This window comes from Sorex fumeus, unplaced genomic scaffold (genome assembly GCF_029834395.1).
Source record: "Sorex fumeus unplaced genomic scaffold, SorFum_2.1 ptg000047l, whole genome shotgun sequence".
In the NCBI taxonomy this organism is placed as follows: domain Eukaryota; kingdom Metazoa; phylum Chordata; class Mammalia; order Eulipotyphla; family Soricidae; genus Sorex; species Sorex fumeus.
Genome location: NW_026606104.1, coordinates 3,465,145 through 3,487,970, shown reverse-complemented (window position 1 = coordinate 3,487,970; position 22,826 = coordinate 3,465,145). Strand labels below are relative to the sequence as shown.

At 51.7% G+C, this 22,826-nt stretch overlaps 4 protein-coding genes across 10 annotated transcripts in view; 1 reads left to right on the top strand and 3 right to left on the bottom strand.

The window, feature by feature from the left end:
- CHTOP (chromatin target of PRMT1) overlaps positions 1-5,210 on the bottom strand; it is a 51,535-nt gene extending 46,325 nt beyond the window's left edge. For 2 of the 7 annotated variants that reach the window (XR_008793730.1, XM_056123836.1), the window contains exons 1-4: positions 4,926-5,206; positions 4,586-4,667; positions 3,159-3,312; positions 580-766 (exon numbers count right to left, since the gene is read on the bottom strand). Coding sequence is in view for 6 of the 7 variants with exons in the window: in XM_056123836.1 (XP_055979811.1) it covers positions 580-766; positions 3,159-3,312; positions 4,586-4,650 (406 nt within the window). In the remaining variant the exon portion in view is untranslated. Of the gene's footprint in view, positions 1-579; positions 767-2,502; positions 2,587-3,158; positions 3,313-4,585; positions 4,668-4,925 lie in introns of all 7 variants that reach the window. The other 5 variants (XM_056123842.1, XM_056123838.1, XM_056123839.1 and 2 more) reach the window with 5 other exon arrangements.
- Positions 1-22,826, bottom strand: part of FMO5 (flavin containing dimethylaniline monoxygenase 5) — a 241,443-nt gene that overhangs the window by 28,530 nt on the left and 190,087 nt on the right. The gene's annotated exons all lie outside the window — the stretch shown is intronic.
- On the bottom strand, positions 6,683-11,470 carry S100A1 (S100 calcium binding protein A1). Its single transcript, XM_056123853.1, has 3 exons — positions 11,362-11,470; positions 9,680-9,830; positions 6,683-6,971 (listed from the first exon to the last, which is right to left on the bottom strand). Exons 2-3 carry the CDS (start codon positions 9,818-9,820, stop codon positions 6,828-6,830), a joined length of 285 nt encoding a protein of 94 aa, XP_055979828.1. The 5' UTR covers positions 9,821-9,830; positions 11,362-11,470; the 3' UTR covers positions 6,683-6,827.
- S100A13 (S100 calcium binding protein A13) lies at positions 12,761-22,288 on the top strand. The gene is made up of 3 exons (XM_056123851.1): positions 12,761-12,902; positions 13,556-13,744; positions 22,130-22,288. The coding sequence occupies exons 2-3, from the start codon at positions 13,592-13,594 to the stop codon at positions 22,271-22,273; spliced, it is 297 nt and encodes a 98-aa protein (XP_055979826.1). The 5' UTR covers positions 12,761-12,902; positions 13,556-13,591; the 3' UTR covers positions 22,274-22,288.

The following is a 22,826-nucleotide window of genomic DNA, read 5'->3' as shown; positions in this document are numbered from 1 at the left end:
TTTTTTTTGTAAGAAGCTGGGAGTTAAATTAGTAAGTATACTTAATAATAAATCCTAATGAACAAATCACACAGGTACCTAGCATTATGGAAGATTTAAAATGCAACAAATGAGTTTTGCTCTCAACACATTCTTGAAAAGATTAAAAATCATACAAGAAACAGGCTAATAGGGCCCAAAATGTAACATATAGCCAAGTGTTAAGAATCAACTTGCCCTCTCATTTTTTCAGTAATGCAAGCATTTCATAGCACTAGAACAGGAAGTTCAGATCTAGGTCAAAAGACCCATACATGTCTTCAATTCTAAAACTTGAATGTACTTTAATTCAAGCAGCAGCATGTTCTAAAATGGAATGGAGACGACATGAATTACCTGTGGTTATGCAGGTCAGTCTCTCACCATTGCACATTATAAGGAATGGTATCAAAAAAGACATGCAGCACTATTAAAAATATGTGATTTCAAAAGTTATATTAATACAAATTCAGCCTTTAAGATGTTAAAAAAATGCATCCAAAAGCAGCCCAAGAGAAAGGGAAAGGTAAGGGCCCAATGATTAGCAGTAACAGCACTGACCTCGGAGCGACATCCCGCCCCTAAGTAGGGTTCTTGAGGCACGTCCCCCACGCAGTCCTCCTCTGGGCAAGCCTCTCTGGATTATGGGCAGGCCTCGTCCTCCGATTGCTCCCCTGGCCAGGGACCCTATGGGTCGGCCTAACCGTGCCTGGATGTTACTCTTACCCAGGCGCTGCTTTAAGCTCTTCTGGAAGAAAAGGTGTTGGGGGATTGAGATCAAAAAAGCAATCCATGGGATTTGGCAACTCAAAGTGCAGGGAAAAAGAAGCAAGTGAGAGGTTTGTGTGGAGGGAGATACCTGCTATGGGTGAGCAAGGATCCCAAACCAGAAGCAAGCCTCTGCTTTAGTGTAATGTATAAAGCAGATTTCTGATCCACAATTTCTAAGCAGATTGAGTATGGTATCATAAAATTGGCATCGCCACAAATGACCTCACTAATTTATCTACAGAAGCTCAATACCATTACTTGGAGTTTAAGTTTCAGTAAGAACACTTTATAGGTTTTTCAACAATAGGTTGACATGGTTGTGACTTGATTCATACCTGCCCCAGGACTACCACTGTCTTCAAAAGCTTACTCAAACACCATAGAAGTTCATCACACTCTGGGAAAAATTTAAATTACAAGTTCATTTGAGTTCTTGTGACTTAAAAACAAGATTTGATCTCTCAGTCAAAGAGGCCAGTGTGCTCCATTTTTCCTTTGAGTATCTATCTCCAGTCGGTCCATTTTTTACCTTAAGATGTAAATAAACACAAAAAAGTCAAACCACCTTTCCTTACATTTCTTAACACAGGTATGTCTACACTTGCAAACAGCTTCATTAAGCCAGTATGCCCTTTAAGTCAAAATTATTGTAACTCCCAAGTTTCTCCAAAGAGCCAATTGAACAAAGACAGGTGACCTATGATCACAAAAAAAGGACCACATTGTAGATAGGAGAGGGGATATTCAAGAATCTCCCTCTAAGAGAAACTAGGAAGACCACATCTCAGTGAATTAAATTTCTTCAAAGGAAAAGGAGATCATATGGTCTTGAACACAAGTCTAGCAAACCTATTTCCTATAGACAACAAGAAAAAAATTCTGTGTACCTTTAGGCTTCACCAAAAGCAACTGCTTAAGATTTTTCCCTTAAAGCTGATAAAGGGCTAGAGTTACTTTAGAATCAGACCAGAAACTGCTTACCTTAGCATTATGAACTGGGGTCTAACCAGAGTCCATTAAAATCATTTCCCTGTTAGCATACAATAGATATAGGACTTCAAGCCACAAGTCCAATAGACGTGCAGTCCCTCAGAGTATCTGAGCTTTGAGAGGAGAATGCATAGTGCTCTGAAGTTCTTTTCCTCTCTCAATCCTTAGTTTCATGAATGTCAGCACTGACAAGAAGCATAAAAACGCCAACTGTTCACTTGTTTTACTCTAGAACTGTGCTGTACGCGAAAAGGAGTTGCTAACCACTGACAACTAGTGAAAAAAAAGTTGCTAAATCAACTAGTCATAATAGTCTATTGAAGAGACTGGAGGGGAGCTCTTCATGACTAGAGTTCTTATAGGACAGCGCTGCTCTGGAGGGTGCTTTCTGCAGTTTAATTTTTGTGGTGCCAGCAACTGAATCCCGATCTTATACGCAAGTTATGTGATCTACCTGAGTTGTAGCCCTGGCCCACCAGCATATAGTGAAAACTTAAGACTCACTAGCAACTTTTAGTATTTACTTTTGGAAAATGGTGGGAACTTTTATTGCTTTCCTGAGTCAGGGACAACTCCAGTCTTCCCAAGGGTTTAAGGGAGCTGAAGCAGAAGGACCGTGTTTATTTTTGGTAACTGAGCCTAGTGGTTCAGGGTAGGGGGAGGGTGCTCTATTTAACTGCTAAATTTATGCATAGCCATGCAGTGCTACCAGTCAGTCCTTACAGTTGCATGGCACTGCCCTCCAGACGCCCAGCCACAGCTTGGACATATCCTTCCACAGCCATTGTCCGGACTTGCAAATAATGTCTATGAATAATAAAGAGCAGGTTTTATTTCAGGTCTGAATAGGATTCTCTTACTGGAAATTCAAAAGAAACCCCATTAATCCTTAATTACTCCACGCTTGTACCCTGCTGTAAACACTCTAGGTGCTGTGGAGATGAGGTGCCCTGTACTACCACCTTAGCACCACATACCTCTGACTAAAGTCCTTTAGCTGTTCCTAACACTAGGAGAATACATTTCCCTAATCTTCCTCTCAATACAGGGGAACGAGACTCCTGTCCATCACCTAAAACAAAAATCTATTGTTCGTGTGACGAAGTCAAGAAATCTACTTTCAGGGCAGAAGATCAACAAATTGAGAGTGATCAATACTCATTAAAGCAGACCATACTGATGGCAAATTGTCTACAAAAGAAGGAACAAAATTACACATTGGTACCTGCTAAAATGGAATTCTCTGAACTCTTTCCTCCAGAGAAGTTTCAGCTTTTGCCCTGAGTCACCTTGTAATCATCCATCATGTCCTGGCAGCCTCTGGACTGCCTGAGAGTGCTCACCAGCTGCGCCTGGAGCATTAAGACCCATTCTCTCACCTGCTTCAGTTTTAAAGCTGCCTGGACAGAGGGTCTATTCTCCATCTGCTGGGCCAGTCTTCTGTTTCTGGCACTGGCTAGCTGCTGTTGTTGCTGCATCGAAGCCCGAATATTCACTGGCATCGGCTGTTTGTTCTTCAGCATATTAGTAAAGCTTCAAGGTCGAACAAAATGGATGTTTAAATAAAAGCTTTATTACAAAACATTTATTGGCATTTTCATGGCTTGCTAGACCAGGAGCTCCAGATCCCACGAACTTTAAGTAAAGTGGTACACTTAGATCAAGGCTGATGTGGGTTAAATACTCCTCTGCTTCCACAAACTTGCAAGAATCAGAAACTTAGAAATGCAGCTAAGTGTAGCACATTCAATCAAAGGCGATAATGAGGGCTCAGGTAAGGGCTTTTAGGAAAGTGGAAAGTATGACAAACACGCAGCAAGCAGATATGATGACAAGAGACAGAAGATGTAGCTTTAGAGACAGACAGAGAAAGGCAAAACCTTGGGGGAACTGCAGGTGCCTTTAAGGCTATATACAACTAGCCCATAACAATACACCCATAAAAATTATGGGGGCTTATGGCATTTTCTCCGATCACCCATTCACTCAATACGGGAACAGAGGTGATTAAAGCATATGCGAAGATATTAAGTGCATATGGCTCAGAAAAGGCAGAATGGACATCACGTAAAATCTCTTTTGGTCTAACGCGGATGAAATCAACGGTCACAGGCACCCGGTGACCAAGCGTCAGAGACAGACCGTGCCTTGAATTAAGAACCACGACTTTTTCCTAGTCTCGGAATCCCTTTTTCCGAGTCCAAGCGATCGCTTCTGAAGTCTGATCGCTGAAGAGCGAGAGGGGGGGAGACACTTTTCCGCTCCATCTACCGGGAGGGAAGAGAACATTCAAACGGGGAGAGACTCCGAAAAGAAAACAAACCAAAAGCAGACGGGGAAGAAGGTGAAATGGAGCAAAGCAAGTGCCTCTTACAAGGCCCCAGAACGCCATTCCAGGGCCTTCGGACATGGTCACGGCTTGCTGCCCGCCTCTTACAGGCCAGGCAGGCACCGCCCGGCCGGCCTCGGACTGGGCAGCAAGCCTCTTGCAGCCAGGGCCACATGCTACCGCGCTGCGTCACCCCCGGGCCCGTGTAAAAAATGTGAAGAGAGGGAGGGTGTGAGAGGCGTCTTTTTTTTTTTAAACAATGCACCCCCACCAGGCAAGCATCTCAGACAGTGTGACATTGGGGGCTACTGGAAAAGGGGTTCGCACACGACCGCCCGCTGGGTTGGTGACCCCCGGGCCGAGGGCTGTGGCCTCCTGCTGTATCTACTTAACAACGGGTGTGGGCAGTGGCCCCTGGGGGCCGCCTTAGGGGCCGCTCTCTTGGGAACGCGCTGGAGTTGCTGGTGGCTGCCTCACCGCTCGTTCAGCGACATCTTGGTGGTGCTTTTTAGCACGACTTTCGGCGCTGACTGTGCAGCCATCTTCAAGTCCCGAAAACCTGCCAACGACGGGGCCGGGGAGGGGGGAGGGGAGGCCTGTCAGAGCCGCGCGGCCGCCGCCGCCGCCGAGCTTCCCGCCGGGCGCCGCCTCAGAGCCGGCGGCCGAGAGCCCGCGGACGCCCGGCCCGACGCCGCCATGTTCCGTCCCAACGTCCCGCCCGCCCGCCCGGCCCGCGGCCCGCCGCCGAGCCCCGTCCCGCCCCCGTTCGCTCCCCGAGCCCGGCCCGCCTCCCCCCCTCACCCCCCGCACAACGCACCGAAGGACACGGACGCCAGTGCTCCTCCCACGGCGGCCACCACGGCTGCGGCAGGCGGGCCGGGGCCGGCCGAACCCCAAGTGGCGCTGGCGGGGTCCCCGGTGGGCGGTTGGTCAGAGGCCTGAGCGCTAGACTGCTGGGTGAGTTCGTGGTCGCGGGCTGATGCCTGCCTGCTCGGCCGCTCCGCCTGGCTGCCTTGCTCTGCCTCTCGTCAGGGCCACCACAGCCGCGGCCGCCAACTCCCGCTCGCCGTCCAAAACAAAATGGCCGCCACGCCCCGGTGCGGACTGGGACCGGCTAAAATGGCGTCGGCGTGATGACGTCAGCCGGTAGCTCCGCTCTCGCGGGGAGAGAGTCGCGCGACGCCTGCGCCGGAGCCCGGGCGGAGGCGTGCGGGAGGGGGCGTGGCTCCGCGAGGGGCGTTACGATGAGCCACGCCCCCGGTGGGTGTGACCATAGAGCCACGCCCCCAGTGGGTGTGACCCGCTGCCTGGTGGTGCGGGCCCTTCTCGCTCGAGGAGCCGCGCTCGGTAGTCTGGGCCGCTCTCTAAGGGTGGGGGCCCCAGTTTGAAGTCCTCGTGCTGCCAGCCCAAGCCCGCATTCCGCCCGGTTCCCTGGGGCCCTGCTGATTAGCACCGGTGCTCTTTGCTGAGCGAGGCCTGCCGTGTTGCTTCGTCAGCTTGCCCTCCGTGCTTTCACCTACCCTGACCCTCTCCCCTCCCCGAAAAAAAAAGTGGTTTTGTTTTTGTTTTTGGGCTACACCAAGCAATGCTCAGAGTTTACTCCTGGCGGTGCTCGGGGAACCATACAGAATGACACAAATCGAACCATGGTCAGCTGTGTACTACCTGCTGTACTACTTCTCTGGCTCCTGCGTGGACACCCCAACCCTCCCACGCACACGCCATCACCCCAGCTTGGTCTGGAGACCGACTCTTCCTTGTTTGGGCGTCCCTTTACATGGTGGCTCCACTCCCTAGGCCTCCCCGTCCTTGGTGTGAGGGGGCATTTGGGTCAAAGCCTGCAGAGCTCAGGGCTTACTTCTGGCTGGACTTGGGGATCATATGCGGAGCCAGAAATTGCACCTGGGTCGCTGGTGTGCAGAGCTGGTTTCCTTTCCTGCTATACTGTCTCTATGGGCCCTGATGTGTGGAGTTTGGTTGTTTTCGTTTGTTTGTTTTTTATGCCACAGTGAAGGGCTCACATGTTCAAGGGCCAAGTGACTGGGCACAACTTCAATCCTTCACCTTGCAGTGCAAGCCCTTCTCTCTCTGTGTGTGTGAATCTTGATGGACTACTTTTCTAGGGTGGTAATTGGCATTGCTTCCTGCTACATTCCCCCTTTGCTAAATATATCTCTGTCTCTGTTTGTCTGTCTCTGTCTTTCTCTGTCTCTGTCTTTCTCTCTCTCTCTCTCTCTCTCTCTCTCTCTCTCTCTCTCTCTCTCCCTCCCTTTTGGGCTACACCTGGCAGTGTTCAGGGGACCATAGGAGGTGCTCAGGTCAAATCTGGATTGGCAGTGTGTAAGGCAAGCACCCTGTATCTGCTGTACTATAGCTCGGTCCTCTCAGTAAATATTCTTTGGAGGCTGAGAAAAGTTCTGGCTTTCTCACTGAAAGCTGAGATCTTCGACTGTCACCAGCGCTTGACCCTACCTTTCAGGCCCGAGTATCTCCTAGTAGGAGGATCCCATCCACCTTCTGCGGGGAGGCTAAGCTGGGGCCAGTGGCCTTCCAGACCTCAAAGGACACGGTGGCTGGAGTGGCAGAAATGAGCTTTAATGAATGCTGAGAGCAGGCTGGTGCCCTGCTGTGTCAGTGGGCTGGTGGACCAGGGCAGGGGAGGCAGGAAGGGGACAGGGGTGGGGATAGGGAACAGGGCATGGTGCTCAGGGCTGTTTGCTCAGCTGTTCTCCCAGAAGAATTCATTGCAGGCCACTGTGAGGGCAGCCACGAAGGTGACATACTCTTGGAAGTCCACCTCCCCATCTCCGTTCTCATCAAGATCCTTCATCAGCTTGTCCACAGTTTCTGCGTCCTTCTGAGCCTGTGGAGTCAGGAGATGGAGGGGGGAGAGAGGGTGAGCACTGAGTCTGGGGTGGAGGATTGTGCTTGATTGGGGAGAAGGAGGCGACTATGAACAAGAGGGAGAATTGTTTCAAATCTGGGGGCTCTCCACTGACACCTCAAAACTAACATTGAGGGGCTGGAGGGATAGCACAGCGGGTAGGGCATTTGCCTTGCACACGGCCGACCCTGGTTTGATTTCCAGCATCCCATATGGTCCCCTGAGCACTGCCAGGAGTAACTCCTGAGTGTAGAGCCAGGAGTAACCCCTGTGCATCGCCAGGTGTGACCCAAAAAGCAAAAACAAAAAACAAACAAAAAACACTAACACTGATGCTTAGAGTAAGCGGAGTACAGGTAGTGATGGAAGTTACCACGACGTACCAAGCACCATACCAGACATTCCTGTGTTTTGTTTTTGTTTCAGGGCCACAGTTGGTGGTTGTCAGGGGCTCCGCCTGGCTCTGTGCTCAGGACTTAGTCCTTGTGGTGCTCTGGAAACCCTACCTGGTGCTGGAATGGAGTCTGAATCTCCTGCAGGCAAAGCACGTGCACTCCAGCCTGTTGAGCTCTCTCCAGCCCCAGGAAATTTTGTTGTTTTGTTTTTTGAGGCCACACCCAGCATTGCTAGATCAGGGCTTCTGTTGGGTTGGTGCTCAGCGGATCACACAGTGCCCTTTGATCTACACTAGGAGTTTCAGAATCCTTTCTGATTTATTTCTAAAGGCACATAGTATGAAGTTGGTTTCAGTATTCTGTTTTGGGAGGGAGGAGGACCACACTTGGCGGCACTCAGAGGTTACTCCTGACTCTGTACTCAGGAATTACTCCTGGTGGGCTCAGGGGACCATATGGGATGCCAGGGATTGAGCCTGGGTCGGCTGCGTGCAAGGCCAGTGCTCTACCCATTATCCTATCACTCCAACCCCAGGTTTAGTCATTTTTATTTTGGAGAAGAAATAGAAATTTAGTGGTTAGATATGCATACAAAGTCATAGATGGTCGAATGTTATAGGGTCAGAGTTTCAACCTAAGTCCAAGGAAACCTCAAAGCTTTTACACTCTGTGCTGGCCTCTCCTTTGGGGATATGACTCTCAGAAGTACAGCACTTCTCTGGCACACGGGAAGCCCTGGATTCTAGTCCCAGTACCCATAGTCCTCCAAACACTTTAGTGAGTGAGCACTGAGCCAGGAGTACCCCGAGCAGTGCTGGGTGTTTCCACAGAAAAACAAAACCTGGTGTATGGGCAACCGGAGAAATGGCTCCCCGGGCTGCTTTGTATACAGGAGGTTCAGGTTTGATCCTGAGGCTCAGGATGCGCTGTGCCCACCCCTGCCCCACCCAGCACTGCTGGATGTGGCCTACAAAACAGCACAAGAACTCCCCCAAACCTTGCATGCATGCATCATGTTCTTGCTGCCATGCTTCTGTTCCAGGATGTATCAACCTTAAGTTGTCTTTGATAGCTAAGGGCTAAATTGCAGATTTGCTCTGCTTTCCCTTATGCTTTGAATTAAGAAATGTTTTCTTGGGCCGGAGCAATAGTACAGTGGTTAGGGCGTTTGCCTTGCACACGGCTGACCCGGGCTTGATCCCGGCATCCCACATGGTCCCCCAAGCACCACCAGGAGTAATTCCTGAGTGCAGAGCCAGGAGTAACCCCTGAGTGTTACTGGGTGTTACCCAAAAAGCAAAAAAAAAAAAAACACAACAAAAAAATGCCTTCATTTGTTGTCTTAAATCATGATTATAGTGATGGGAAAGGTAGAAACATGAGCAGGAAGCTAACCACCAGGAAACTCTCAGTGGCCTGTTCTGGGACGAATAGGTCATAAATCATGAAACAGAAGCGAACAATTCACAGAACAGTACAGAAGGACCCAAACGCACCTGTTACCAAGGTGGTGAAGGAAATGGGACCAATGAAACAAACAGTAAATTGATAATTGTCTCTATGGGACCTGAAACAATGTACCCACCAGAAAGATAAATCATGAAGCAGAACAGAACAATGCGGAAGGACCCAAACCCACCTGTTACCAAGGTGGAGGAGGAAGTGGGAAAAACTCTTATAAAAACTTTTTTTTTTTTTGCTTTTTTGGGTGACACCTGGCGATGCTCAGGGGTCACTCCTGGCTCTGCACTCAGGAATTACTCCTGGCAGTGCTCAGGGGACCACATGGGATGCTGGGAATTGAACTTGGGTTGGCCGCGTGCAAGGCAAACCCCTTACCCACTGTGCTATCGCTCCAGTCCCCATAAAAACTCTTGTAAAAATTTCTCTGTACCCCTGCTCTGGGCCTCAGTTTCAGGCAATTGCCTAGTTTCGGTCTGTCTTAACATTAATTAAATCTCCTTGCTTCCCGCCTAAAGATGTCTTCAGTGTGATTAAGTGAATTTTTTTACAAGAGTCTCCTTGGACCCTGATGGGAGGGGAGATGTGACTTAACTGTCTCCTTGGAGAAGCAGGCACCCCTCTGTTCTCTGGTCACCTCTGTTAGGGCCTGCTGTGCTCTTTTTACCTGCCAGTCGCGGATTTTTCCTTCGTGTTTGGGCCTTGCTCTTGGCAGGGCAGGCCATCAGGGCAAAGGAGAAGGGAGCCAGGAAATAGCCAGGAGGCTGGGAGTTGGGCCCTCCCGCACCCCTCCGCACCCCCCCCCCCCCACCCCCCGCAGGCCATGCTCACTTCCAGGAAGCCTGAGAACTCGGTCTGCAGCAATTCCTTCAGCTCCTTCTTGCTCAGCTTGTACTTGTCCCCCTCCTTGCCGGAGTGTGTGTGGAACACGCTGATGAGGGTCTCCATGGCTGTCTCCAGATCAGAGCTCATTGTGCGTCACCTGTACACCACCACCAGACAGTGAGCTGGTCGCCAGCCTGAGCACTAGCCCTGCCACCCACCAGGCTGCGGCTTGGAACCTGAGGGCCGTCTGTCCTTTCCCGAGCCTTTACCTGGGACGGGCACCCAAATAGACCTGAGTCCAGACCCTGTCTGGGATGTGTCTCCATCCAGGCCCCTGCCAGAGGATGGCAGGGCCCAGGCCTGGAGGTGGAGCTGCTGCCACAGACTGGTGGGGGACAATGAGGAGGGTGGGGCAGGCTGCAGGTCACAGGACCGGCCAGGCTCTTTCAGGCTCTATTTTTACCCCAGCCTTTGCCTGCTGTTGGTGTGAGCCGGGTTCTTCTTGGTTGCCCTGATCCTGTGCCCACCTTTAGCAAGGGGACGGTCTCTGCCCCAGCAGCCCAGCAGGTGGTCTTTCTTGGGGTGGCAGCGCAGCTGGTTGGGGGAGCTTTGGGCCCCTCAGCTTTGTTCTGCCCTGGACTTCTCTGGGGCCTCCCTCACTCTTGTTTGTCTGCTCTCCCAGCTCTGCAGAATCAGCCCTTCTCAGCATCGGGGGTGGCAGGGACGGAGGGAGGAATGTCCGGCACCCAGGGAGGGGACAGTCCCCAACACTGTGTTCCTGGCACAGCTCAGGGAAGGTGGGGCGGGGGGGTTCAGAGTGGGTGATGGGGGAGACAAGGACCGAGTGCATGGGCGCCTCTGCCTTCAGGTACTGGGAGAGGAAGGTGAGAAGTTGGGGGGGGGGCGGTCAGGTATCTCAGCTCAGGTGTCCCCATCTTTCCCCAGTCTGAGGGACCAGACAATTGGCCCTGATCGGATATCATCCCACTCCTCAATGGGGCCCTTGTCAGTGTCACCTGAACTGGGACAGGGGACGTGGCTGTCACAGAGACAGGGGAACTGGAACTCGAGCTGGGTTGATGGAGGAGGGATAAGGGGCCCCGGGGGAGGTGAGCTCAGCCATTGGCAAGTTACCAGGAGCCCCACCAACAGGGTACTGGGGCTGGATCTGGGCCGGGGGCTGTGGACTGCAGTCAGGAACTGAACCAGGGCAGGAGGGGGCTGGGCAAAGGAGGAGGTAGAGATGACAGCCACACGGAAGGGAGTTGGGGGGTGGGAGCGGGCCGGACACTCAACTGCCCATTCTTCATATCCTCTGCCCTGGCCTGGGTTCTGCACCCCCCAGGGGCCAGCAGGAGGATGGGGAGACAGGCTAGGGGATGGGGGCAGAGGCAGCTGTTCTGTTTCATTTCCCACTGGCCAGGCTTCATGTCCAGGGCAATGCAGGGAGGCCCCTGTGGGTCTCTGGGGGGATGCCTGGTCTTCTGGAATCTTGGGGCTGGATTCCTCACTGCTTCCTTCTGATCTTCCCGCACCTGCCGCACCCCCTTCTGTTCCTGTTCTCCCCCAAATCCTAAAAGCCAACCCCCAGACCCCTCCTGGACACTCAGTGGTGCCAAGGACGGTACCACTGTCCACTCTCTGGACTTCCCTTTTCCAGGGCTGGCCAGGGCAGGCGGGACACTCACCAACAGAGGCGCGAGCAGGTACTGGACAGACAGACGGACTGGCTGCAAATGTGGCTGGCAGCTGTGCGGGGAGCCCTGTCTTTAGTGTCCTTTCTGCACAACCCCACCTCCCCTGACTCCACCCCATTCACATGCAGACACCCAGCTGGGCAGAGAGCCAGCAGGGGACAGAGGCGCCCTCTGTCCCCTGGGCTGGAACAAGCAGCGCTGTGTCCTCTGTGCAGGGAGAGCCACCCCCACTTTGAGTCAGCTCCTGGAGCAAAGGAGAGAGTCCTGAGAATTCACCTCCTCTGCAGGGCCAGATCTGCTCTGTTTGGAGGGCTGTGTGTATGGGGGGGGGGGCAGAGCGGAGGGGGGTAAACAGGTGGAGGGGGGCAGGTCACTCCAGGGCTAAGTATGCACACTTCCGGGAGAAACATCTATTTTATTTTGGTTTTGGGGCCACACCTTGCAGTGCTTGGGGCTTTCTCCTGGCTCTGTGCTCAGGGATACTCCAGGAGGTGCTCAGGGGACCATATTCCTGGAGGTGCTGGGGATTGAACCCAGGTTAGCTGCATGCAAGGCAAGCACCCTACCAGCTGTACTAGCGCTCTAGCCCCAACCAAGGATGTTTTATTTGTTTGTTTAAGGGGCTATACCTGTGATGCTCAGGGTTTACTCCTGTCTCTGCACTCAGGGGGTCACTCCTGGCAGGACTCAGGGGATCAAACCCGAGTTGACTATGTGGAAGGAAGTGCCCTACCTGCTGTCCTGTCCCCACGAACTGATTTGGTCCTGAAGGGTCCGGGGTGGTGGTTCTGATGACAGCAGTAAGGGATCTCCTTTAAGAAACTCGGCGCGCACCCCCCTTTGTGTATGTGGGTCAGTCTGCTTTTGTTGCTGGTGTTTCTTGGGGGGTTGTGCTGGGGGACCCTGAGATGCCAGGGTTGCACTCAGTGAGCCCCGCATGCCGGACCTGCGCACCAGTCTTTGAGCTATCTTGGGAGTTGGGGGTATTCTGTACTCCCCCTGCTCCATGTGAGGGTTCTCAGCCCTGGGTTTCCCAAGTAGTTCTTGGTCCAGTAGATTCGTTTTCTTTAGTTTGGGTTGGTTTGAGAGGCGGGGGGGTCACACCGGGCAGTGCTCCGGGGCCGCTCCGGACTGGGTGCCCCAGCGGGGTGCTGAGGGCATCAAACCCAGAGTTCAGAGTCGCTCAGCAGAAATTCCCCGGGTGGCATTAAGGGTGCGGGGCTGGGGGCGCAGGCGAGCAGAGCGGTTATCCCCGCTCCCCGCCGAGAGGGGGCGCGCGCGGGCCGGGGGTCGGGCTGGGCGGGGCCGGGGGTGGGATGTGGGGATCCGGGCCGGGTCGGGGCGCGGTGGCGGGGCTGCGGGGTCGGGGCGCGGTGGCGGGGCTGCGGGGTCGGGGCGCGGCTGGCGGGGCGGGCCCCTCGGAGCCGCCGCGGAAACGCGACACCGCGCCGGGGAGGGGCTTCCCGGGCCGGCCCGGCCTTATAAACTGCGGCCCCGCGGCGCCCGCCGCCGCGACCCGTCGCCTCGTCCCGGTGAGTCGTGTCCCCGGGCCCTGCGACGGCGGGTTCCTGGGCTGGGGTGCGGCCCGGGAGCCCCCGCGGCCCCGCCCTGCCCAGGAATCGGGGTGTCCGTGGAGGTCCAGCTGCAGGCCTGGGGGGCGGGAGGGGCCGATGACCCCCCCCCGTCCCAGAGGCGATGGGCTGGCCCCCATCCTGGACTCTGGACTGGAGTTTGGGACGCGGGAGGAAGTGTGGGGTCCGGAGGGAGTGTCAGCGCTCAGCCCTGCTTTCCCCGGGGGGATGTAAGTCAGGAGCGTTGTGGGGGACCATCCTCCCCCTCCCCCCATACTCCCTCCCCCGGGACGAACAAGAGCTGGAGATCAGCGACTAGCAGCCTTCAGACCCTCGGAAGCAGGGAGGGTCTGGACACCTCACAAGAGGCCCCCACCGAGCCTCCTGGCAAACAGGGGGACCCCAAAGACCTGTGCACGTAGGAAGGACCCTGGGTTTTGAGCACTACAGAGCAAGGGGTTCCTGGGGCTCAGCAGTCCCACCCACATAGGCTTTTGCGTCCTGTTGCCCTATTCTCCACCCCTGTCACCATCCTCCAGGCCCGGGGCTACCAGGCCAGGGCAGGGGCTGCGGGCTGTCCCAACTCTGCTGTCTCCCTCTCCTGTCCTCCGTAGGAGCACCCTGCGAGGAAGCCCCTCCAGCAGGTCCCAATGGCAGCGGAGCCACTGACAGAGCTGGAGGCCGCCATCGAAACAGTGGTCACCACCTTCTTCACCTTTGCTGGGCGGGAGGGCCGCAAGGGCAGCCTCAGCATCAACGAGTTTAAGGAGCTTGTCACTCAGCAGTTGCCACACCTGCTCAAGGTGGGCTGGGTCTGTGCCCCGGGCTCCCTGGAAGGGTGTGGGCCAGTGCAGGTGGGAGTTTTGGGATGTTGTTGGGGGTGTTGGGTGTTCTTGGTATATGTTGGGTGTTCTTGGGGTGTGTGTTGGATTTTCTTGGTTTGTGTATTTGAGAGCTCTTGCTGAATGCATTGAGTATTCTTGCTAACTGTGTTGGGTGTTCTTGGGGTATCCTGTGGGTGTTGGGTGTTCTTGTGTCTGTGTTGGGTGTTGTAACCTGGGAGACACACAACATGTGGGCTTTGTGCTTCTGTCACATGCGCTATTGGGTTCTTGTATTTGTGCTGTACGTCTCTGGCCGCAATTTTTCAGTTTGGATCTGAACCCAGAGTGACTTCCAGGACATTCATAAATCGTCAGAACTAGAAAAATCGTTCACAGAGCAAAAAACAAAAATAAGAACAACAAAAAAAAAGCTGTCCAGGCTCCTCACTTCATATCCGTGGAAACTGAGGCCCAGCCATGTGAAGGAGTTTGTCGTGTACAACTAGTGAAATCATGGTTCGTTAGGGCTGCAGTGTCCGGGGGGCTGTGACCAGTGATTGCTTCCCACCCCTCTAAGAAGCCCCCGGGCTGGGGTCACAAGTTCAATTTCATTCATTCTGCATTCTGGGGTAGCATTTTTTTATACATTTTTTTTTCTTTTTGAGTAACACCTAGCAATGCACAGGGGTTATTCCTGGGTTTGCACTCAGGAATTACTCCTGGCGGTGCTCAGGGGACTATATGGGATGCTGGGAATAGAACTCAGGTGGGCCACGTGCAAGGCAAACACCCTACCCGCTGTGCTATTGCTCCAGTCCCTGGGGTAGCATTCTTTTGGTTGTTGTTGTTTGGTGTGGCCCCCAAAATAAATAAATAAAGATAAAAAAATGTGAACTGGACCAGAGAGATAGTTCAAGGGTTAAGGCCCTCATGCTGCTGAGGAACCCTGGCACCACATTTGATCCCCGGAGTATTGCCAGGGGTAACTTTGTGTGTGTGTGTGTGTGTGTGTGTGTGTGTGTGTGTGTGTGTGTGTGGGCTACACCCAGCAATGCTCAGTGGTTACTTCTGCTCTGCACTCAGTACTCACTCCTGTGCATGCGCAAGGGACAATATGGGATGCTGGGTGTTGAGCCTAGGTTGGCCACATGCAAGGCAAACACCCCACCTGCTGTACTATTGCTTGAGTCCCAGCTTAGTCTATTTTTTTTCTTCTTCCAAATTTTGGGCTACACCAGGCTGTGCTCAGGGATTACCCTTGGCTCTTGGAGTGCTCAACTCACTCCTGGTGGGCCCCCGGGCATGATGCTATGTAGTGCAGAGAATCAAACCCGAATCTCAGGCCAGAGAGATGGTACAGCCTTGAGCACAGCTGGGTGTGGCTCAGAAACCAAAACCAAAAACAAATGTAGGTCATGCAAGGCAAGCACCCTCCCCTCTAATTGTCCCACAAGCTGAATTTAGTCTGTTCTCTGCAAAATCCCCCACATCCCAAAATGCCTTGGATTTCCCCCCCACATCTTCAGACTCTCGAGTTTTTCCGTTCTTTTCTCAAGGAACCTTCAACCTTTCCCTGTAGCGACTTTTCTTCCAAATCCGGTTTCCAGGAACTGCCAGTGCAAAGCACGCCTGTTTGGCGTCTCCATCCTGTAGTTCTTTCTCTTCCTCCCCGATCCCTGCTCCCCTAAAGTGCACACACCATCTGACCCTTCTTACTGCTTTCCTGGGAGCTCTTCAGTCCCCGCCTGCCCGACTCTGTTCATTGTTCTTTATTTTTTGGCTTTTGGGGTTACACCCAGCAATGTTCAGGGGTTACTTCTGGCTCTGCACTCAGGAGTTACTCCTCGCAGTGCTCGGGAGACCATAAGGGATACTGGGATCAAACCCGGGATTGGCTGCGTGCAAGGCAAATGCCCTCCCAGCGGTACCATCACTCCCTAGCTGCTTCCATTGTGATCCTCAGAGTCCACACTGAAAATTCATCCCCTCTGGCCTTTCTATTTCAAAGGGTCTGCCCTCCTGCCTCTCTGCATCCTGCTTAAGCCGGACCTTGGCGTCACCAGAAACCGCAGTACCTTTAAAGTCTGCCTTTCATTCAGATCTTCGTTTCTCCTGCTCCCTCACTCTACGTGTCCTCCACCAGCTCCACCCAGCCACTCTCCCATCTTCCAGTCCTCCTCTTGTATTTCCTCTTTGTCCTTTTTTCCATCCTTGGGGTTCGAGGCTCATCATTGTCGTCACCAAATCACTATTTAGCTCCCTTGATTCTACCCCCATCACCCCCGCCCGAACACCTGGTGATGCTTAAGGGGTTACTCCTGTCTCTGCACTTAGGAATTACTCCTGGTGGTACTCATGGGACCATCTGGGATGTGGGGATTGAACCTGGGTCAACTGTGTGCAAGGCAAATGCCCTACCCACTCTTCTCTTGTTCTCTCTCTCTCTCTCTCTCTCTCTCTCTCTCTCTCTCTCTCTCTCGTCCTGCTCCCTCGGTTCTGTCTTTTGTGTCCTTAGTGTTTGGCAAGATTCCAACTGAGGTTAAATCCTACATGTCTTGGGGCTGGAGCGATAGCACAGCGGGTAGGGCGTTTGCCTTGCACGCAGCCAACATGGCCAACACAGATTCGATTCCCAGCACCCCATAAGGTCCCCTGAGCACCACCAGGAGCAATTCCTGAGTGCATGAGCCAGGAGTAACCACTGAGCATCGCCGGGTGTGACCCAAAAAGCAAAAAAAAAAAAAAAAAAAAAAAAATTCTACATGTCTTCTCTGCAAACTATACTCTGCCTGTTTTGGGGGACCCAAATCTGGCCAGTGTAAAAGGACCAAGTCCATTCTGACTTGTCTCACTTTAAATCTGTAACTGGAGACCCACGGAGACTCAGCAGTTGTAATCAGGCATTTTCCCTGTGGATTTTTTACTTGGCTCTTTCAGATGATGATTTCATAACTCTGTGCTTCTCTGTAAACTCCAGTCCTGCCTTCTGACTGAGAAATATTCCCAACTGATAGGGCAAGCGGGGAGGGTGCAGGGCCTTGCATGCCACTGGCCCGGGTGTGGTCTCCGGCATCCCATTTGATCCCCTAGGCACTGCCAGGAGTAATCCCTGAGTGCAGCAGCAGAAGTAGGCCCTGAGCCCCGTGGGGTGTGACCCAGAAACAAAACCAAATATTCTCAACTGAGGGAATAAGAAAAGAAAGGACAGACTGGGACTGTAGAGATAGTACAGTGGGCAAAGCGCTTGCCTTGCACCATGGCCAACCCTCATTTGATCCCTGACTCCCCACATGGTGCCCTGGGCCTTGCTAGGAGTTATCTCTGAGCAGAGCCAGGAGTAAGCCCCAAGCACAGTCAGGTATGCCCGCCTTTAAAACAACAACAACAACAAAAATCAGGAAATATTAAGCATCCGCCTTTCCCAATGTGCCCTCTGGTCAGCAGTGTCCAACCTTCCTTCCTGTAGGCGGCTGGTCCCAGCTGTTCCCTTCCCCTTGTGTTCTGGGCTCTGTCCTTATCTACTTAGAAGCTTCTCTGTTACTCCCCTCTCTGACATCAGATTTCCTCTCTCTATTGGATGTTTCTGTATCACCTCCCATCTTTAGTTTGTTTTTTTTTTTTTTTGGTTTGTTTGTTTTTGGGCCACACCTGGAAATGCTCAGGGGTTACTCCTGGCTCTGCACTTAGGGACTACTTCTGGCAGAACTCAGGGGACCAAATGGGATGCCAGGAATCTAACTCCAGTCAGAAGTATGCAAGGCAAGTGCCCTGCCCGCTGTGCTATTATTCTAGCCTAAACTCCCTTCAACTGTGTACCTTCCTTCTGTGTTTTCTATCAAGGAACCATACATGGTGTAGGGAATCAAACTTGGGTCAGCTGTGTGTGAGGCAAGCGCCTTACCAACTGTATTCTCTCTCTGGCCCGACACAAGGCCTGTTTTGGCTGCCTCCAAGTTCCCTCTGCTAGTTAGGTCAGTCCCTGCTTCACTGAGATTTCTGCTCAAACAATAAATTCCTTTTTTTTTGTCTTTTTGGGTCACACCTGGTGATACTTGGGGTTACTCCTGGCTCTGAACTTGGGAGTTACTCCTGGTATTGCTCAGGGGATCGTCTGGAATGCCTGGGATCAAACCTGGGTCGACCTTGTACAAGGCAAACACCCTACCTGCTGTACTATTGCTCCAGCCCCTCAAACAGTAAATTCTTCTTTTTTCTTTTGTGCTTTTTGGGTCACACCCAGCGATGCACAGGGATTACTCCTGGCTCATGCACTCAGGAATTACTCCTGGCAGTGCTCGGGGGACCATATGGGATTCTGGGAATCGAACCCAGGTCGGTCGTGTGCAAGGCAAATGCCCTACCTGCTGTGCTATCGCTCTAGCCCCTCAAACAGTAAATTCTTAACTGGCTCTTGAGCTCTACCCTTTGCAGTCAGCTTGAATAATTTTCTCGGAATACATCCATCAAGACTTGACCTTCATTACAGTGCCATTGTTGCAAACGTGTCTGTTAGCAAGAGACATGTTGCTAACAGAGTAAGAGTAAGAGTCACGTCACGGTCCTCCCGTTGTTCATTGATTTTCTCGAGCGGGCCCAGTAACATCTCCATCGTGAGACTTGTTACTGTGTTTGGCATATTGAATACATCACGGGTAGCTTGCCAGGCTCTGCTGTATGGGCAAGATACTCTCAGTAGCTTGCCCGGCTCTCCGAGAGGGGCAAAGGAATCGAACTCGGATCAGCCATGTTGGCTGCATGCAAGGCAAACGCCCTACCTGCTGGTTCCACAAATAATAGGACTCTCTTTTTCTCTTTTTTTTTGGGGGGTCACATGCAGAAATGCTCAGGGCTTACTCTTGGCTCTGTGCTCAGGGAACACTCCTGGCAGTCCTCAGGGGACCATATGGGATGCTTGGGATCACACTTGGGTTGGCTGCTTGCAAGGCAAATGTCCTGCATGCTATGCCTTTTTTTTATCAGTAAGAAATCGAGCAGGATAGTGATGAATGACTGTTGTGCCATAGAACTGGACTTGGACAATACAGATCATTTATAATACAAACTGTAGCGAAGAACATGTGCTCACACCACGAGGCTCTACATACATATTTTATTTGTTTATTTTTTTATCTTTTGGGTCATACCTGCTGTTCTCAAGATTTATTCCTGGGTCTGTACTCAGGGATCACTCCTGGCAGTGCTCAGGGGACCATATGGGGTGCTGAGGGATCAAAACAGGGTTGGCTACATGTAGAGCAAATGCCTTTCCTGCCATTCTGTCTCACTGTCCCCAACAGATAAATTTTTATGTGTTCTGTTTTCGTACTACACCTAGTGATGCTCAGAAGTTACTCCTGATTCTGCCCTCAGGGACCAGGTGGGCTCCAGGGACCATATGGGTTAAAGGGATTGAACCTGAGTCAGATACATGCAAGATAAGAGCCTGACCTGCACAATCTCTCTGGCCTGTTTCCATAGCTTAATTTATTCAGGAAGGTAAATCTCATCCCAATACCCAAAGTGAGGTGTATTCAGGGTTATTTTTTGGGGGTGGGGGGCACCCCTGTTTCTGATCAGAGGCTATTCCTGACACTGTGCTCAGGGTTACCCCTGGCAGTGCTCATTGTTCCATGTGGTGTTGGGATTTGAACTGGGGTCTTGGCTATGGCAGCTGCATGCAAGGCAAGTAAGTGCCTTCCCTTCTGTACCATCTGTCCTTCCAGTCCCTGTAGGTCTTGACTGTGAAAAGTTTTTTCACAGGTTCTGTTCTGTCTTTCCCTGTGAGCACTGGGTCTTTGATACTGGAATAGAAATAATCTTGTCTTTAGGTTTTGCTGGAGGTGGCATGGTTTCAGCTTTTGGCATACGAGGTGACATAGCTCCTGTCTGCTTTTCCAAAGAACTGAGACTCTCTCCTTGAGGCATTTCACCCAACCTGAGCCAGCAACATCACTCAGCTTCATATCATTTTCCATCTTAAGGCCAACGAACCGTGGGCGTTGCTAGAGTCGTTTGGATTCTTTATCTCTTGGTCTGTGTGTTCATCATGGGACGCAGCAGGGGTTTCAACAACATCTTACAGGTCTTTAAAAATTTCCATTTTTTATGTCTACAAAGAGCTGCTCACATATGCAGTATCCAGATTATAAAAGTTTTTTGTGTTTATGTGTGTATATGTATGTATGTGTGTGTGTGTGTGTGTGTATGTGTGTGTGTTTGTGGTGGTGGTAGGGAAATTAAGTCATACCTAGTAGTGCTTTGAGGCCGCTTCTGGTGTGCTTAGGGCTCACTTCTGGTATGGCCTCGGGGACCATGCAGTGCTTGGGTTCAAACCTGGGCTACATGCATGCAAAGGGTGCACACTGGGTCCTTTGAGCCATCTCCCAAACTCTGTAATACAGTTTTCAATGACTCTCCTAAGGACAAGAGATATTGACAGAAACATCACCCCTTTGGACTGCACAGATGCTATCAAGCTACGACACTCCCTCCTTTCACATAGCATTGTGTGTGTGTGTGTGTGTGTGTGTGTGTGTGTGTGTAGGGGTTAGTGTTGGGCTATACCTGGTGGTACTCAGGGTTTACTATTGCTCCCTGACTTGTGCTCAGAGATCACTCCTGGGGGGGGGGTGTTTGGAGGACCAAATTAGGTTCCAGGGATCAAACCTGGGCCGCTTATATGCAAGGCAAGTGCCCCTCCCCGCTGTATTATCTTTTCTCCAAGATCTGAGACTTTGAACCCAACAACCTGGTTTCATTTATGTTTGTGTTCTGGCCCCTCTTGGCAGTGCTCAGGGTTATTTCCAGCTCTAAGCTGAGGAGTCGCTCTTGGTGGTGCTCAGGGGATCATATGAGGTTGCTAGGAATCGAACCTGGGTTGGCTGCCTGCAAGGCCAGTGCCCTGTGCGCTGTGCTTACTGCCTTCTGAACTGTCATTTCTTAGCTCTGAAATGGATTCAGACAAACCCCTTCCATAGGGACCGGGAGACACTTTGCATGTGTTTATGCTGTTGGGGTTCACTGGCCCTGACCATGGGGTGTCCTGCTTTTGTTTGAGGTGTTTTTTTTTTCTTTTTGCATTTTGGGTTACACCTGGAGATGCTCAAGGGCTATTCCTGGCTCTGCACTCAGGAATTACTCCTGGCGGTGCTTGGAGGACCATATGGGATGCTGGGGATAGAACCCGGGTTGGCCGCGTGCAAGGCAAACGCCCTACGTGCTATCACTCCTGCCCCATGTTTGAGGTTTTAAGTTCAGTGGGGAACCCAGATAGACAAAGTCCCTGTGCTCCTGGAGCTTTTAATTCTGGCGGATCCCAAAGATTAAATGAAGGGAAGCATGCTCTGCTTTTAGCATAATGCTTGAACAGTCAGCACTATTAAGTGCCTACACTTGTTGAAGTGTCAGCCATTATCACTCTTGGTTTTTTTTCCCTAAGTGTACAATTACATAATTGCTAATGTAATAAGAGGTGTAGTTGCCCCTTCTTTCCTATTGCTTAATATCTTTTATTCTTTCTTTGTACTAATTGTATGTTTTCCCTGTCCCAATATAATGTCACACTTGGGCATCTTGATTTGGCAGTGTTTATAGTATTTTATAAATTAAGCATAATTTAAAAAAAAGTCATGTTTAGCTCTTCTATTAATGAATCTTTGGACCACCTATAGATTTGGCAAGTCTTCCCTTCCCTCTTCCAAATATTCGCTCAGGGCCCAGGATGGAGCTCAGAGGCAGTGCTCATGCCTTGCATATGTGAGACTCTGTGTTAAATGTTGTGTATGGCGTTCTGTCTGGGGTACTTAGTTTGACATCCATCACTAAAGTGATTCAAAAATTAAATTCTGGGGTTGGAGAGAGTACAATGGGTAGGGTGTTTGCCTTGCATGCGACTCATTTGGGTTCGATTCCTGGCATCCCATATGGTCCCCAGAGCCCCACCAGGAGTGATCCCTGAGTGCAGAACCAGGAGTGAGCTCTGAGTACTGCTGGGTGTGACCAGAAAATTAAAACCAAATCAAATTTTGGGATAGTTCAGAGATTTGCATGTGGCCAGCCCCAGTTTGCTCATCATGACCATACATGCTCCCTGAGCACCACTGGGAATGACCCTGAGCACAGAGCCAGGCGTAAGCCCTGAGCATCACTGGATGTGACCCAACTCCCCCACCCCACCAAGTCACATTTTGGGTTGTGACTGCTTATCTGTCAACTCCTCTGGAGATGGAGGTCCAGTTTATAGCATTCTTTGATCAGACGGTCTGTGGGATTGTGTGGTCTCGGCGATCTCTGTGGGTGGGGGGCTGGCGAGTCTTCTCTAACCTCCTTCTAGCTCAGTTGCCCTACTTTTTTGTATTTCCTCAGGATGTGGGCTCTTTGGAGGAGAAGATGAGGAGCTTGGATGTGAACCAGGACTCGGAGCTCAAATTCCATGAGTACTGGAGGCTGATTGGGGAGTTGGCCAAGGAGATCCGGAAGGAGAAGGCCCTGGAGATCCGGAAGAAGTAAAGCCACAGGCAGGGATGCGGGTTGGCAGGGCAGGGATGGGTGGGGACAGGTGGAACCCCACTTCCCCTCAATAAAGTGTCCTCTCTGAAATACAGGTGTTTCTTATTTTTTGTTTGTTTTGGGGCCACACCTGACGCTTAGGAATCACTCATGATGGGGCTCGGGGGACCATCATATGGGATGCCAAGGATCAAACCATGTGCAGAGCAAGTGCCCTCCCCACTGAACTACTGTTCCAGCCTTGGTTGGGGATATTTTCTGGGAATGAGGAGGATCATATCTGGAAGAGATGGGTGCTGTGTTTGGAGGACCATGAGGTGCTGGGATTGAACCAGGAGCATGCAGATTTTTAGCTCCAAGTCCTTGGCATGCCTACACATATATATGGGACACAACCTGAGATGCTCAGAGCTTATTCCTGACTTTGAGCTCAGGGGTCACTCCTGGCAGAACTTGGATGGATCCTATGTGGTGCTGGGATCAAACCAGTCAGCCCTGTGCAAGGCAAGTAAGTATCCTTTCTCTTTCTCCTGGACCTGGTAAATGATGTTGC

Bases quoted from the DNA above. Each gene is read 5' to 3' on its own strand.
- S100A1 (XM_056123853.1), bottom strand. From the start codon at position 9,820: ATGAGCTCTGATCTGGAGACAGCCATGGAGACCCTCATCAGCGTGTTC. The intron at 6,972-9,679 runs GTGAGCATGGCC...CTGACTCCACAG, and splicing joins AGTTCTCAGGCTTCCTGGAA to GCTCAGAAGGACGCAGAAAC.
- S100A13 (XM_056123851.1), top strand. From the start codon at position 13,592: ATGGCAGCGGAGCCACTGACAGAGCTGGAGGCCGCCATCGAAACAGTG. The intron at 13,745-22,129 runs GTGGGCTGGGTC...GTATTTCCTCAG, and splicing joins AGTTGCCACACCTGCTCAAG to GATGTGGGCTCTTTGGAGGA.